The sequence below is a fragment of the Panicum virgatum genome, chromosome 9K (assembly GCF_016808335.1).
Source record: "Panicum virgatum strain AP13 chromosome 9K, P.virgatum_v5, whole genome shotgun sequence".
NCBI classification, from domain to species: Eukaryota; Viridiplantae; Streptophyta; class Magnoliopsida; order Poales; family Poaceae; genus Panicum; species Panicum virgatum.
In genome coordinates this window covers 44,431,585-44,446,643 of record NC_053144.1, presented here as the reverse complement: position 1 = coordinate 44,446,643, position 15,059 = coordinate 44,431,585, and the positions used below count along the sequence as shown (strand labels likewise).

The following is a 15,059-nucleotide window of genomic DNA, read 5'->3' as shown; positions in this document are numbered from 1 at the left end:
TAAAATATCTTACGCAGGGTAGGTAGGCAGCTACATCGCGTGACATAAATCCATTAATGCTTCAGAGAGCAGTGCCACAGTAAACATTTCATCGCTTATTTTCTTAATCCTGAAAGGGGAGCTCAATATACAACTTAATTTTCTGCTAAAAGCAATCAATACAATTGCATGAAAACATGATTGCTACAGACTAAGAAAGCGCAGCAAACACATGGCACCTGAAGAGTAGTTACACCATTGCTGAATCGAATTGAGCAAATGAACAAACACTAAGCAGCAATGTATCCTTTTGCCAGTTACTTCTAAAGTCACCTCCAAAACCAAGGCACCCAAACTTCATCAGAATGACTGAGAAACCAAAGCCTCCGGTTATGTCTCCGCAGACATGTCATTCAACCCTGAGTTCTTCAGGTTCGGTATTCTTGATATCTTTCTTCATCTGAGAGGAAGGCACGATGGATCTCAGCTGAGTGTTCTCCATGTTTGACAAGAGCTGGGTGACAGTCTTAATTTGAGATGCACTGCATTTTTTGAGAAAAAAAAGAGTTTATCAGAGGCGATATTGAACAAAGTTAACTTCAACCTAGTTGCCTGGAATCTGAACAATCTGTGTAACTCTTCTTTGTAGTTCAGGCTTAGATTGATGGATGTTAGAAGAACCATTATGTGTGTTACAGAAACGTACAAACTTGTTTAAGTTTTCTGAGGGATGTGTCCTAGACCAATGTGTTTTGGTGCGGTCATTTTGATGCAAGCTGGAAGGATGGAAATCAATATTCTTGCTCACAAATAAATTTGCATCATCCTGTCTTGCAGCAAGATCCTTGAGCTTGTAGGGGAATGATTTTTGGAACTTGTATTGCTGTGAGCAAAAGTGAAGTGACCACTTTCTTGGGCAATGGGCAGTGGGACCCAACAAAGAGGAAGAAAAACTTCAACTTAATTGGTTGCAATCTGTACATGACAAAATACAGCACAAAAAGCTCCATGACTAATTTAGATAAAATTGTGAAATTTATAATGAGCAGAGAATGAATAATATGCATACGCCATAAAGTGGGGAAGCTCACCTTTGCAAACTCCTGTCCATATAAGCATCCAAGGAAGAAATTACTTGAGGCAGTTGGTGTAGCACCTAGAACAGAACAAAAATGTTATTGGCTAATTTTCGACAAGTAGTTTGGCATCCAGTGCCACAATTATTTCTTACCTGCTCTGTGTTCTTTGCAAATGATGCTTTTGCCAAGAGATTCTTGGGAAGTTTGGCCAAGTGAACCTGAGACCATAATTACACCTCTGTTAGTGATAACCATCCCGCTTGAGAAACTCGTTGCTTGTGCCTTGGTATCAGTGGGTACACTACAATAAATTCATACTGGAAGAAGTGTCTTAAATTTACTGATGCTCTTGAATTCAGCATGAATGAAACAACAGAGTTTTTTTTTCTTATAATTGATATGTTTGTACACAAGAGGACCAAGATGTTGAAGAACTCTGAAACAACTCTAGGTTAAGTGGACTAGCGGTTCTACTTCATGATGGATGGACCACAAAGGAAAGCAATCGAACGATCCATCACTATACTTAAGAATAAGAACGCTTCATCTGAATGGACAGTTCACAGTCCAGAGCAGAGTTCTCGAAGTTTCTCAATGCCAATCAAAGCACACACGCTACTCATTTGATGCCAGTTAAAGGTTAGAACGTAGTAAGCCGCGGAATGGTAACATTCAGCCATTCATCATAAGAATTGGGACAATCAGTTCAGATCCAAGCCCTAAGCGCAAGTTCAATAATGAACAAATTGGCCCATATTTCTAACCTCATTAGTTCTGAAGACAGAATTCAGACAAATTATTTCCATCAAACCATGATTAATTTGCAAATTATTTCTTCTAATCACCAAACCGGTATAAAATCATACAAAACCGCCAAATTGGAACATACAACAAGGTTAAAGGGAGGAGATAGGGACAAACAGGGGGCCAGAGACCTGCGCGGGGGAGGACTGCTCCATGAGCTGGAGGAGGTTGGAGGTGGACCGCACCGCCTGCGCTATCTGCTCTGCCACCGCCGCTTTAGCTCCGCCGCCGCCGCCGGCCGCCGCAGCCATGGGCAGCTCGCAGTCGCGCGACGGCTGTGTGAATGTGCAATTGCCCAGCCCAACTCATAGCAACATGGGCCAAATGTCCCCGTCCCCACACCAAACCGTTTAGCCCCACTCAAAAAAAAAAACAAACCGTTTAGCGTCAAATGAGGACTCGTTCGAATTTTGAAACAATTTTACAAGGTCTTAGATGCAAAATCCCCCGACTCCTCTAGAACGAGCGCCCACCGCCCGGCGGCGAAGCCGAGGGAGGCGATGGCAGGGGCGGCGCGGGGGCAGAAGGCGCTGGGAGCGCTGCCGCAGCTGGTGAAATCTCTGCGAAGCGAGCCCGTCTCTGGCGGCGCACGGCTCAGGCGCCTCCCTTCTCTCAGGTACACAGCGGCTTCCTACAAGGCCGAGGAAATGCAAGTTGCTGCTGGTGTTCTTCCCGTGTGCTTGTTGGTGTTTGATTGGATCTGATTTGACTTGGATGCGGGTGCGAGCAGGAGGACCTTCTCCCTGTACGACCAGATCAACCTCATCGACAGCGTCCCCGAAGACCAGCTCCGATTCCAGTCGTAAGCAATCTCTCCTAGCATCCTTTCGCCTCATTATTTTCGTTTTTGTTGTTGAACCGCAATAATTTTTAAGGACTAGGTGTACTCCCTGTTTCCTAATTTTGAGATATGATTGTCTATGTACATGCTAGGCGTATAATCTGCTTTTCTAGTAAAGGCGTGAGATTGAAGGATTTTGGAAGAACCATTATGCATGGTACATAAATAAATGTAGAAACAGGGTTTTATTTCTCTGGCAGATTATTTGCATCCCAGACATGTGCTTTGGTGGGAAGTAGTCATCTCAATGTAAGCCAGAAGTTCAGAAATTGATCATATTGCTCGGATATAAAATGCGGAGGCTGTCTTGCAGCATTTTTAGAACTGGTAGAGGATTGAAACATGAAGATCATCTATCGCTGTTCATTTTTATTGCCAAGGCAATGTCATGATCGTTCAGCTTCTGGAGACATGAATTGGACCTCAATAGCTATGAGCAGTTGTACATATCTGATAATGACAAAAGTGAACCAATCCCTTTCTGGTTGAACATAGATAAATCTAGGATTCTGTTGCCTTGATTCAATTGGTTAGTTGCCTTGATTCAATTGGTTTTGGGAAAACTAGATAAATCTAGGATTCTGTTGTTCTGGAATGATAAGAAAAAGAGTGCGACCATCCAGCAAGTTGGAAGTTAAATGGCCGGTTGGCCCTAGTTATTGCTTCCTTGAAAACAAGGAGTGACGCTTCTCTTACTTTTATTGGGTTTGGCCGTCTGGTACTGCATGCCTCAGAGCTTTCAATTGACTCTGAGCAACCTTATTGTAACGTACTGGTGAGTGAAGGTTGGCATAGTATGTTAAATATTGCATCCATTTTCCCTGTTAAGCTGCTGGCTTGAGATAATCCTTGTACTAAATTGCTTCACTAATTTTTCTGCTTTTTACATGGTATCAACTTGTCAGCCTCACTGATATGCAATTTGCAGGAGCAGCACAAATGCACAAACGATCTACTGAACATACATGCATCATGGAGTTTTAGAGTTGTACTGTTATGTTTTTTGTGTTTCAATTCAGTGGGTTTCTACTAAATGAATGCGCAAAATATGTACAAGTGGAGAAAAAAATCCCTGAGTGGATGCTATAACAATAAAACATCCCTAAGAGGAAGAAATGATAGATACCAGATTTTACAAAATGGTGTCAATCCATTCTAAATCATTCTAAAACCTGTTTCTAATCCTTTGCGAATGTACAATAATCTTCTCCTTCAATTGTCTTTTCCACATTGCTTGGGAGTGCAGTCTATGACCAAGAAAAAAAACTGTTTGCTTCCGAATGCACCAACTTGCGGCCAAGAAAGCCTCCATTATAAACTGAAGTAATTTTTTTCTTAAGACATAAGAGGGACATTGAGATAATTATTGTATTTCGAATTGTACTTAGTGTCAGTAAGGAATTCGAAGATTTCTGGCTGTTCTTGTAACAAATCCATTCAGCACGACAGGTATGAGTGGTTGGTAGGACAAAGTATTCTGAATTTCTCATATTCTCTGTTCCTCTAAAAGAAAATCCATTTGCTACTGCAGGCATGAGTGTTGTGTAGGACAAAATGTTCTGAATTTCTCATATTTCCTACATTTGATTTGCAAATTTTTGTGATCTTTCCTTGATCAACTTGTCAGCCTCACTGATATGCCATTCGTAAGAGTAACACACAAATATGAAAACTTAGTGACTAGGATGTGCTTGAATTCCTCCATATCTTGGAGGCCTGGAGTTCTCATGTTATGTTTTTGGTGTTGTGTTTTTGATTTCTTTTCTTTTATCAAAGAAAAGCCCATAAGCTGTACAACTTTGTTCTGTGCTTCAGTTTGGACCGGAACATTGAATCATGTGTCTTTTGCTGTTTGCAGGTATGACGACACTGGATTCAAGATTAACAATGTAAAATACGAAGGCAGCTTATTGATTGTAGAGAACAAGATAATGACATGGGCACCCAAAACGTTTGCAGAGATAACTGCTGAAAGGTAGGACTCACACTTGAAGTTAGAGTTTGGTGCAAGTGTTGTATACTCCGTTGTATATATGAATACTTCTATACTTTAGAACTTCTGCGTCTGTTACTTTTTGTTTGCATTTGTGACGCTGATAATATTCCTACTATGTGTTATGTAGTGACACTTTTTCCTTGCTTCAATAATGCAGTTTATCAATCTTCAAAGTTGTGCACCCTATCCCAGGTAAACTGTCTTGTGGATACTCAGCTAACCTTCAGTCTTTGTCCTAATGGCATCATCCGATGTTTTGCACGGGCCTTATCATTGGATTTTACCAATGGTGTTGGTGCTGCCCCCATCAGAAAAGCTAAAAAAACGAAATTTCATGATTTTGCATGGTCAGAGATTTCATGTTTATGTTTGTTTAGTCAATAGGCAGTCCTTAGTATTGCACGTTGCTGATGTGCAAACATTTTCTCATGATGAGGCTCAAGATAGTACTTCAAATCCTGTTTTAAACTCTTTTTTTGTGCATTTTCTTGGTAGAAAATTAGTGTTGTTGACACCATTTGATATGTCATTCTTCTCCAGAGATCTTGATTCTTGGTTGTGGAAGACACATCCAGCCGGTCAGTCCTGATCTGCGGAAATTCATTCGATCGACTGGAATGAAACTGGAAGCCGTCGATTCGGTATGCATTATTTAATGGCTTGCACTGTGTAATTTTCTAGTTCTCCAAAAAAACAAAGGAAGGAAACTTGTGTTGTTCCTCTGCTTATAGAGAATCCAATGCTTCCATTGTTTGCAGAGGAATGCGGCTTCGACATATAATATCCTGAACGAGGAGGGCAGACCGGTGGCAGCTGCAGTTCTTCCATACAGAGTCACTTGTTAATGTTTTACCTTGTACCAGTTGTGCAGGCGTCCCCTCTTTCTGATCGATGACCGAATGAGCCGAAATGTCGTGTATGTGTCTGTACCATCGACAATGCTGTTTTGTTGCCTGGGAAAGACCACCTTTGGTTTTGTAGCATATTGTTCTGTTCGTAATCTTGGACTAACAGAACGTTCACGCAGTGTACACCAAAATAAGGGTGGTGGTTCCTGTCACGGCGCCTTGTTTTACTCGTGCCGTTCTTGGAAATCATGTTTCATGCCCAAACTAAAAAAAAGTTTGTTTCTCCTGCTACTTTACAAGTTCCTACAAAAGCACAGACTCTGCTTTGGTGGCTGAGGATACAATCATACAAGTACCTGTACTTGTTTCTCAGCTGCTTGGATGGTGACAGCCATATATGCAGCCGCCTTGCCAGGACCCCGGACCCGGTTGGCCGGTTGTGTTCGCCTAACTGCCGCTGCGTTGGTCGTCCTGATTAGAACCAGACACCAAAAGAGAGGACCAAGCGATGAAGATTCGTTCCGCAGCTTGGAGCAGTATCTGTTGTGTGGCACGTGTGACCCGTAACCTCTCCCAAACAAAATAAATTCGCGCGTGACGTGACGCGATCGTAACGGCAAAACACGAGTCACATGATTCTTTTTTTTTCCTACGACGCTGGAGAATAAGAGCTCGAGGGCATCGCTTTCGCCTTGTCGCCTGACTCGCCTCGACGCAGACGTCTTAACCGCTACGGCCCGCCTCGCCATCTCCGCCCCTGTTATCCCGACCCCACATGTCAGTCGGCGCCCCGGTCTCCGATCTCCATTTGGCATCGCCAGCTCTATGCCTTGTTCGGCTGGCTGATTCAGCCAGCAGCAACAGTGTTTTCCTCTCACGCGAAATCAGTTCAGCCACAAACCAATCAGCCAACCAGCAGTATTTTTCTCTCACGCCAAATCAGCCCAGCCATCAGCCAGCCAGCCATCAGTCTCTTTCCTCCTCGTGGCATATTCCTCTCTCTCTCTCGGACCCAGAGATTCAAGATTTTTTTTTCCCCTCGTGGTCTCATGGAAACCCAGAGAGGCAGAGAGCCAGAGACTATGCACAGTCATTGACGTGTCCGGGTCCTGACGTGCGGGCCCGTGAGCACGCACAGCCACTGACGTTTGGGCCCGGGCGGGGCAGCGGCCCACCAGTAAGTATAAACTTGCCCGCCAGGCTGCCAGGCTGCCAGGCCAGCAGCGCCTTCAAGCTCCTCCGGTTCTCTCGGGCGGTGGAACCGAGGATTGGAGTTGGAGCCGTCGCGTGGACCGCGCCCCCCGTACACACCTGGCGCGCGGGCCCGCCTCCCTCCCAACCCCCCGGCTCTCCTCTCCCTCTGCGGCGTATAAAGACGCGGCCCACGGACACCGCCTCGCCCTCGCCGGAATATCATACGAAAACCCTCGCGGCGGAGAGCGCCTCTCCCTCCCACACACGCGCGCCGCAGGTCCCCGACCCCGCAGCCGCCTCCACGACTCCTCGTGCTCGTGCACCACTCCCCTCGAGCGCGGCGCGGAGCAAGGGGGGCACCAAAATGGCGGCGGCGGAGATCGGGGGTTTCGCGGCGGCGAGAATGGCGGCGCCGGCGCTCAGGCCGGCTGCGCCCCCCGCCCCGGCGGCGGCGGCGGCGCCACCGCAGCCCAGGAGGGCTGTGGCGGCGCGGTCGCTCCGGACGGTCGCCGCCGAGACGCTGACGGCGGATCTCGCCGGCGGGACCAACGGCGCGCTGCATGCTCAGGTGGGTGGCGTCCTTTTTGCCCTCCTCCTTGCACAGCGCTTGGCACTACTAGTGTACTGCTACTTCCTGTCTCTGAGTGCGTTTGTGCTTGGTGATTGGGTTCAGATGAGATTGGTCACACGTTTTTGCTTCGGCCACTTCGGCCTTGCATGAGTCGGATTAGCCCCTGCGCGCATGTTTGGCGATTTGGATCCCGAACGCTGAGCTGCCGTTGGTGATGGTAATCTAGTCGTTGCCTGAAGCTGCTTAGGGAATAACCGTTGATCGTCTGATACTCTGATCCCGAGCGCCAGGCTCAGAGATTTGATGATTGTCATTTCGATACTGAAAAAAAGCTGCAGCATAGTGCATTAGATGTATAACTGTTTGTTCATTTCCAGGACATTTTAACTACGAGCACGTAACTTTATTTTATTTGATCTGATTTGGTGACCATGCTGGCTTCCTATGTTGACTAGCTGACTCCAGAAGATGGTTTTCAGATTTCGATACTATATCTACCTCTATCTGAAGTTTGTAACCAATGTTTAGCTTATTTTAGACTTTCTAGTCAAAAATTTCTTTTGGTATGAACTATAAACGATAGGATAGCTAATGGCCTTAAAGTGGTTGCTGCATGTGGTGACAAATTTGTCATGCCTGAATGCAGATGAATAGCGAGGCTACTACTGAAATCACTTCACAGGCAGTTACTGCGATTTCTAGGAGGAAGACAAAGATAGTCTGCACTATAGGCCCCTCAACCAACACTCGTGAGATGATCTGGAAGCTTGCAGAGACTGGAATGAATGTTGCACGCCTTAATATGTCCCATGGTGACCATCAGTCACACCAGACGGTTATTGATTTGGTCAAGGAGTACAATGCACAGAATACTGATGGAAATGTTATCGCCATCATGCTGGACACCAAGGTATATCTTGGCTCAACACGTTAAATTCAAATGCTTCAGAAACATAAGTTCTTATGGCAGAATTTGAGGAGTGCAGGGTCCTGAAGTTAGAAGTGGGGATGTTCCAGAGCCAATCATGCTCAAGGAAGGTCAAGAGTTCAACTTCACGATTAAAAGAGGGGTGAGCACCGAAGACACCGTGAGCGTGAATTATGATGACTTCATAAGTGATGTTGAAGTTGGCGACATACTGTTGGTGGATGGTGAGCTAAACTCTCATTGTCATATTCTACTTTGAATGCGCCTGAATGATGAGTTCCTTGTTGAAGCAAAATCTTGTTCATGCTAACCTGGTGATATTCAAGTTATCCTTACAATCATGTTTCTTGTGCAATCTACCTTATTTCATATTTTTAGTAATTTGATTGTGTTGATTTTGTATTACTAAAATCCTATATTGATATTGTCAGATTCTTTGGTTCTCTTGTTCCATAAGTTGATGTGTTTGTTTGCCATTAAAACACTATATACAATATTATGTTTCATTATCTGATCATTCATCTACTGTTTGTGCGCTACAGGAGGAATGATGTCGCTTGCAGTGAAGGCTAAATCAGCTGATACAGTCAAGTGTGAAGTAGTTGATGGTGGAGAATTGAAATCAAGGCGCCACCTAAATGTCCGTGGAAAGAGTGCCACTTTGCCATCTATCACAGGTTAGTTTATCCTCTTGACTGGTCTAGCTGTCACATAGTTCAATAGTTACATCCAAAATCCTAATGTGCTTCTGTTCCAACAGAAAAGGATTGGGAAGACATAAAATTTGGCGTCGAAAACGGTGTTGATTTCTATGCAGTTTCCTTTGTGAAGGATGCCAAAGTTATTCATGAATTGAAGGACTACCTTAAAGGTAATGTGCTTTCTGTCATCTATGCTAGTTGTGGTTATCTATGCTGGGAAAAAGGAACCTGATTGATGTTTTTGTGCTTCTTTCGTATCCAGGTGCTAATGCGGATATACATGTCATTCCAAAAATTGAAAGTGCAGATTCAATACCAAATCTGCAGTCCATTATTGCTGCTTCAGATGGGGTAAGACCATTGAATCGGCTGTGTAGTCATTTTATACCAAAAAAGAAGTAAATTGACAGAAAGAGAAAGGACTTGTAAATGGGCAAAATGTAAATAGAAAGAGAAAGGACTTGTAGATTGGCAAAATGTAAATATACTTTGGAATTTGGATAGTTTTCATGAACTCATATAAGCACTTGAAGCAATCTGTGTTGAGAAACTTGTTCGATCTACATTATTCTTGCCCTTTTTTTTCTCTCTCCCTTGAGTTGCTTCTATGTAGCATAAAAGCACTACTCTGGCTGCATGTACACTGTATGTAATGCATGTTGGGTTTAGGTCTGATAACCAAAAAGGGGCAAAATCTGCTGTCATGTACTAACTTAATTATAGTGCTAGTCTGCTAGACACTGAACTTCTTGAAATCTTTTCAGGCAATGGTGGCTCGTGGAGACCTTGGTGCTGAACTTCCAATTGAGGATGTTCCTTTGCTGCAGGTGAGATTATATTGAACATACAGTTCTCGGAGGACCAAATCAGTCAATTATTCCTGTATCTAGGAAAGAATCCCGTTTAAAAATTCAACAAAGCAGCAGCATGATATACATTTTGACTGTTTTCCTTCTTTCAGGCAGAGATTGTCCAGACATGTCGAAGCATGGAGAAACCAGTCATTGTTGCTACAAATATGTTGGAAAGCATGATCAACCATCCTACTCCAACTAGGGCAGAAGTTTCTGACATAGCTATCGCAGTCCGGGAAGGAGCTGATGCCATCATGTTATCTGGCGAAACTGCTCATGGAAAGTAAGGTTTCACCATGTGTTGCAGTTTAAATGCCCTTCTAGTTGTATATTCATAGTGCCATGCTGGCAATTCATTTCTTTAAACCCTTTTAGCGGACCCGGAACTTTTCTGTTATGTGGTAGCTTGAGCATCCAATAGCTTGTTCATGTTAACTCAATTGTTTTGTGCATATTTCTGTGTTTAGGTACCCACTAAAGGCAGTCAAGGTGATGCACACTGTGGCACTTAGAACAGAATCCAGCCTTTATAACTCAACTACCTCCCCTGGTCTTGTTGCACCTGCACAGGTATGAATAGGTCCTTTTTGATTCCCCGTCCTTTTCACTCCTTCAAATTTAGCACATGACCTTAGCATTGTTCAATGTTCACTGCCCAGTCATGGCTAGCTAGATTTTTTAATGCTAAGATACCATTTGCTTTTGTTAGTATTTTGGTTTCAAAATTTATGAATAGGTCCTTTTATTTGAGAGCCCTACCTTTGAGTTAGATGACTCTTTTGACGATACCAACAGACGTTTTGTGAGGAGAATTCAGGAGGTAGAGATCGGGGAGGCTTTGAAGAGAATGAAGAGAGGTAAAGCGATGGGCCCTGATGGTATTCCCATTGAGGTGTGGAGATGCCTAGGAGATAGAGCAATAGTATGGTTAACTAAGTTTTTTAATCTCATTTTTCGGTCAAACAAGATGCCAGAAGAATGGAGGAGAAGTATATTAGTACCTATTTTCAAAAACAAGGGCGATGTTCAAAGTTGTACTAACTATCGTGGGATTAAGCTGATGAGCCATACGATAAAGCTTTGGGAAAGGGTTATCGAGCATCGCCTAAGAAGAGTGACAAGTGTGACCCAAAATCAATTTGGGTTCATGCCTAGAAGGTCAACTATGGAGGCGATTTTCTTAATATGACAATTGATGGAGAGATATAGGGAGCAGAAGAAGGACTTGCACATGGTCTTCATTGACCTTGAGAAGGCATATGACAAAGTACCGAGAAATGTCATGTGGTGGGCTTTGGAGAAGCACAAAGTCCCAACTAAGTACATTACCCTCATTAAGGATATGTACAAGGATGCGACGACGTTTGTCCGGACATGTGATGGCAACACCACTGACTTTCCTATTAACATAGGCCTACACCAGGGGTCAGCATTGAGCCTTTATTTATTTGCTTTAGTGATGGATGAGGTCACAAGGGATATACAAGGTGAGATCCCTTGGTGTATGCTCTTTGCTGATGATGTGGTGCTAGTTGACGAGAATAGGGCAGGGGTTAATAGGAAGTTAGAGCTGTGGAGACGCACGTTAGAGTCGAAAGGGTTCAGACTTAGTATGACCAAGACCGAGTACATGATGTGCGATTTCAGCGCGACTAGGCATGAGGGGGGAGACGTTAATCTAGATGGCCAAGTGGTGGTCCAGAAGGATACTTTTCGGTATTTAGGATCGGTGCTACAAAAGGATGGCGACATTGATGAAGATGTTAGGCATAGAATTTCAGCTGGCTGGTTGAAATGGCGGCAAACTTCTGGCATCCTTTGTGACAAGAGGGTGCCACAAAAGCTAAAAGGAAAATTCTATAGGACAGCAATTCGTCTGGCGATGTTATATGGTGCTGAATGTTGGCCTACAAAAAGGCGACATGTGCAGCAACTGAGTGTAGCAGAGATGCGGATGTTGCGGTGGTTTTGCGGGCACACAAGGAGGGATAGAGTCCGGAACGAAGTTATTCGGGATAGGGTCGGGGTGGCACCAATTGAGGAGAAACTTACTCAGCATCGGCTGAGATAGTTTGGACATGTCCAACGAAAACCTCCTGAGGCACCGGTGCGTAATGGAGTTCTTGAGCGGGTCGATAATGTAAAGAGGGGTAGGGGTAGACCTAAACTGATGTGGGATGGGTTGGTTAAGAGAGACCTTAAGGATTGGAATATCTCTAAAGAAATAGCTTTGGATAGGAGCGCTTGGAGACTAGCTATCAATGTGCCTGAACCTTGAACTTATTTCTTTCGGGTTTCATCTCTAGCCTACCCCAACTTGCTTGGGAAAAAAAGCTATGTTGTTGTTGTTGTTGTTGTTGTTGTTGTTTCCTTATTTGTTATTATTCCATTGGCAGGCTCTATACAGTGAGGAGTTTTCCCCAAGCCAGCTTAGTAAAATGTTTGGATCTCATTCAACCATGATGGCGAACACCCTTCGTACACCGCTCATTGTATTTACACAGACAGGCTCCATGGCTGTCCTTCTGAGCCACTATCGGCCCTCATCTACGATATTTGCATTTACGAATGAGTAAGTTGTTTTGTGATTCGCCTTCACTCAATACCATAATCTTTCATTTAATGAGACCTTTGGAGCGTGCTGTGTATCGAATCCAATCCGTAGCCTTCTCGAATCAAATTATTGAAAGAGGCGATGCTCTGGAGTACACTGACATTTGGAGGAAACCGCTGTTGCAGGGAAAGAGTGATGCAACGGCTGGCACTCTATCAGGGGGTCATCCCTATTCACATGCAGTTCTCTGACGATGCAGAAGAAACTTTCACCAGAGCAATTAGCAGCTTGCTGGTAAGGCCATGTGCTAGGAAGCTCCACTGCTGAGCTTTTGTAGTTATAATTCATCAGGCAATTTTGGCGTTAATGCTACACATATCTGTTGTAATTGAATTTTATCTCGTTTTACTTGAATTTTATCTCCGTTATTTTAATTTTGCTGTTTCATGGTCTGAATGTTGAACAGAAAGCGCAACATGTGAAGAAGGGGGACTATGTCACCCTTGTCCAGAGCGGAGTGACTTCCATCTGGAGAGATGAATCCACTCACCACATGCAAGTGAGGAAAGTTCAGGGCTGAAGTGCCGGTCGGGATTGATACTCGGAGAATTTTGGATAGCGCTGCCCAGAAGTGTTATCATCTTACTACAAGTAATTTTTAATGTTTTACGAGGAGACTGCTACGTCGAGTTACATTTTGTATTCAGAAGTCACATGTAGACTCTGGATCTTTTAACTCTGTATTCGTTGATTATCACATCTTTTTTGCCTTTACTGTTCTTCCTTTCTTGTGAACCTTGATTTTAGTTTCTTGTTCAAAAGGGGCTAATGGGGTGGTACTGGTAAATTTGTAAAACCGGAGCCTCCTTCACTCCAAGAACTGGTCGAGTTAAAACTTAAAAGTGGTGTGCTGTTGTCATGATATCGTGCAAGACCATGCATGCATGGGCCAGAATCCTGAACTCTTTTTCTGCCGAGACAGGGGGTCATGGTCATTGTTGTGGCATGATGCCTGCTAGCCTTTGCTGCCGCACATCATGTCGAGGTGATAACCACGGCAGCGGATGTGGTGCCCCAGCTGATTGGGCACGGGACCCGTCTGCTGTAGCTCGTTCCGTCGCCACTCGCAAATAGGGGACCTACACGCAAAGTGCATGATGAACCGTGATGATGTACAAGCTGTAGCCTCGCGCTCACCTAGGATCCCCTGCAAGGCTGCAAACTCGAGTCTTGATGTTCTTCTGAAGAAAAAAGGAAAAAAAAAAAGAAGCCACGGCTGTCCGACTGTCGTATGGAAGCCCAACTTAAGTGGTCGCAATGTTGATAGCGACGACCTTCAGCTTCTCGTGTGCCAAACTTGTCTCTAAGACTCCACACTACCTTATCAAAGGAAAAGCAAAGACTCCACACTAATGTTAACGGACTGTTTGGCAAATTTATAGTGATCACTTTTGGTTAGACATGTTATGATACTAGGCATCCACTTTTGCGTAATCATATAGTTTCTTTTACTAATGTTAAGCAAAGACTCCTTGGTTCCAAAATAAATATTTGTTTAGCATTCAAATTTTATCCCGCAAAAAGTATTTTTTAAGTGGGATTCATCGAATTAAAACAAGGTCGAATACTGAGAAAAAAATTGTATAGAGAAGCACATGAAGCCAATCAAATGCTTAGCACATGTCATTCTTATAGTTCCAATACATATCCATTTATTAAGAACTCAAATAATCAAATAAATAATATTGTTTTCATTCACGATTAGTAGTGTGTGTAAATTTTCTAGAAAAATACTCCCTTGGTCCCAAGATATAAGGAATGGTCAAGCTTGCACGGTCTTCAATAATAAATTTGACTCTTACTCCCATTGTTTTTATTTACATGTCATATTAGGTCTGTCCTAAGTCAAACTTAGCCAACTCTAACCAAGCTTGTAGAAAACATAATAACATTTACAACACCAAATTTGTTTCATTGACTTCATCATAAAATATATGTTGATAGTGCATATGTTGGTTAGTATAATTGTTGCTCTATTTTTCTATAGAGTTGGTCAAAGTTAGCTAAGTTTGATTTAGAATCTCCTACTCCCTCCATTTTTATTTACATGTCGTATTAGGTTTGTCTCAAGGCAAACTTGACTAACTTTATCAAGTCTATAGAAAAATATAGCAACAACTATACTATCCAACATATGCACTATCAACATATACTTCATGATGGATTCAATGAAACAAATTTGGTATTATAAATATTATTATTTGTTTCTATAAATTTGGTCAAAATTTGCTAAGTTTGACTTAAGACAAATCTAATACAACATGTAAATAAAAATAGAGGGAGTATAATATAATGTTTGTAACAACAAAATTATAGTTATATGAAACTACTTTTAAATATGAAAACAATGATGTGATTGTTATAAGACAAAGTTTTTATTATACAAAATTTATTGTAGGTTAAAATTTTTAAAGTTTAAATCTTGTATTACGTGCGCGCGAGTAATCTATTTGGAACGGAGGGAGGAAGAAATTTCCATAGGATTCCAAATAAACAAATCGATCCTTGGCCAAAAGTTGGGTATCAAAGCAGGCCCAATCTTGACCAAATGATAGTCCTCCTCCTAAAACCCGGAGACGCAATCAGTGAGGCACTAGTGCCCAGTACCTAGCCAAAGATAATCGAAGTGAAGCCTGGTGAATTAGAGGCC

The 15,059-nt window shown here is 43.1% G+C and overlaps 3 protein-coding genes across 5 annotated transcripts; 2 read left to right on the top strand and 1 right to left on the bottom strand.

The window, feature by feature from the left end:
* Positions 1 to 72: 72 nt before the first annotated feature.
* Positions 73 to 2,193, bottom strand: LOC120651598 (tobamovirus multiplication protein 2B-like). Of its 3 annotated transcripts, none has more exons than XM_039929147.1 (5): positions 1,994 to 2,192; positions 1,211 to 1,276; positions 1,071 to 1,135; positions 788 to 954; positions 73 to 521 (listed from the first exon to the last, which is right to left on the bottom strand). In XM_039929147.1, exons 1-4 carry the CDS (start codon positions 2,111 to 2,113, stop codon positions 801 to 803), a joined length of 405 nt encoding a protein of 134 aa, XP_039785081.1. In that variant the 5' UTR covers positions 2,114 to 2,192; the 3' UTR covers positions 73 to 521; positions 788 to 800. The 3 variants fall into 3 exon arrangements, 2 of the variants coding, with proteins under 2 accessions (XP_039785081.1, XP_039785082.1); XR_005666253.1 differs by having other exon boundaries at positions 375 to 521; positions 686 to 954; positions 1,994 to 2,193; XM_039929148.1 differs by lacking the exon at positions 788 to 954 and having other exon boundaries at positions 1,994 to 2,189.
* Positions 2,112 to 5,838, top strand: LOC120648029 (NADH dehydrogenase [ubiquinone] 1 alpha subcomplex assembly factor 3-like). The gene is made up of 7 exons (XM_039924812.1): positions 2,112 to 2,172; positions 2,259 to 2,478; positions 2,593 to 2,664; positions 4,562 to 4,678; positions 4,857 to 4,891; positions 5,240 to 5,340; positions 5,458 to 5,838. The coding sequence occupies exons 1-7, from the start codon at positions 2,112 to 2,114 to the stop codon at positions 5,542 to 5,544; spliced, it is 693 nt and encodes a 230-aa protein (XP_039780746.1). The 3' UTR covers positions 5,545 to 5,838.
* A 1,113-nt stretch (positions 5,839 to 6,951) lies between these two features.
* LOC120651597 (pyruvate kinase isozyme G, chloroplastic-like) lies at positions 6,952 to 13,268 on the top strand. The gene is made up of 12 exons (XM_039929146.1): positions 6,952 to 7,309; positions 7,959 to 8,222; positions 8,299 to 8,464; positions 8,783 to 8,917; positions 9,001 to 9,111; positions 9,204 to 9,292; positions 9,706 to 9,768; positions 9,903 to 10,078; positions 10,263 to 10,365; positions 12,192 to 12,367; positions 12,535 to 12,643; positions 12,816 to 13,268. The coding sequence occupies exons 1-12, from the start codon at positions 7,106 to 7,108 to the stop codon at positions 12,927 to 12,929; spliced, it is 1,710 nt and encodes a 569-aa protein (XP_039785080.1). The 5' UTR covers positions 6,952 to 7,105; the 3' UTR covers positions 12,930 to 13,268.
* Positions 13,269 to 15,059: the final 1,791 nt, after the last annotated feature.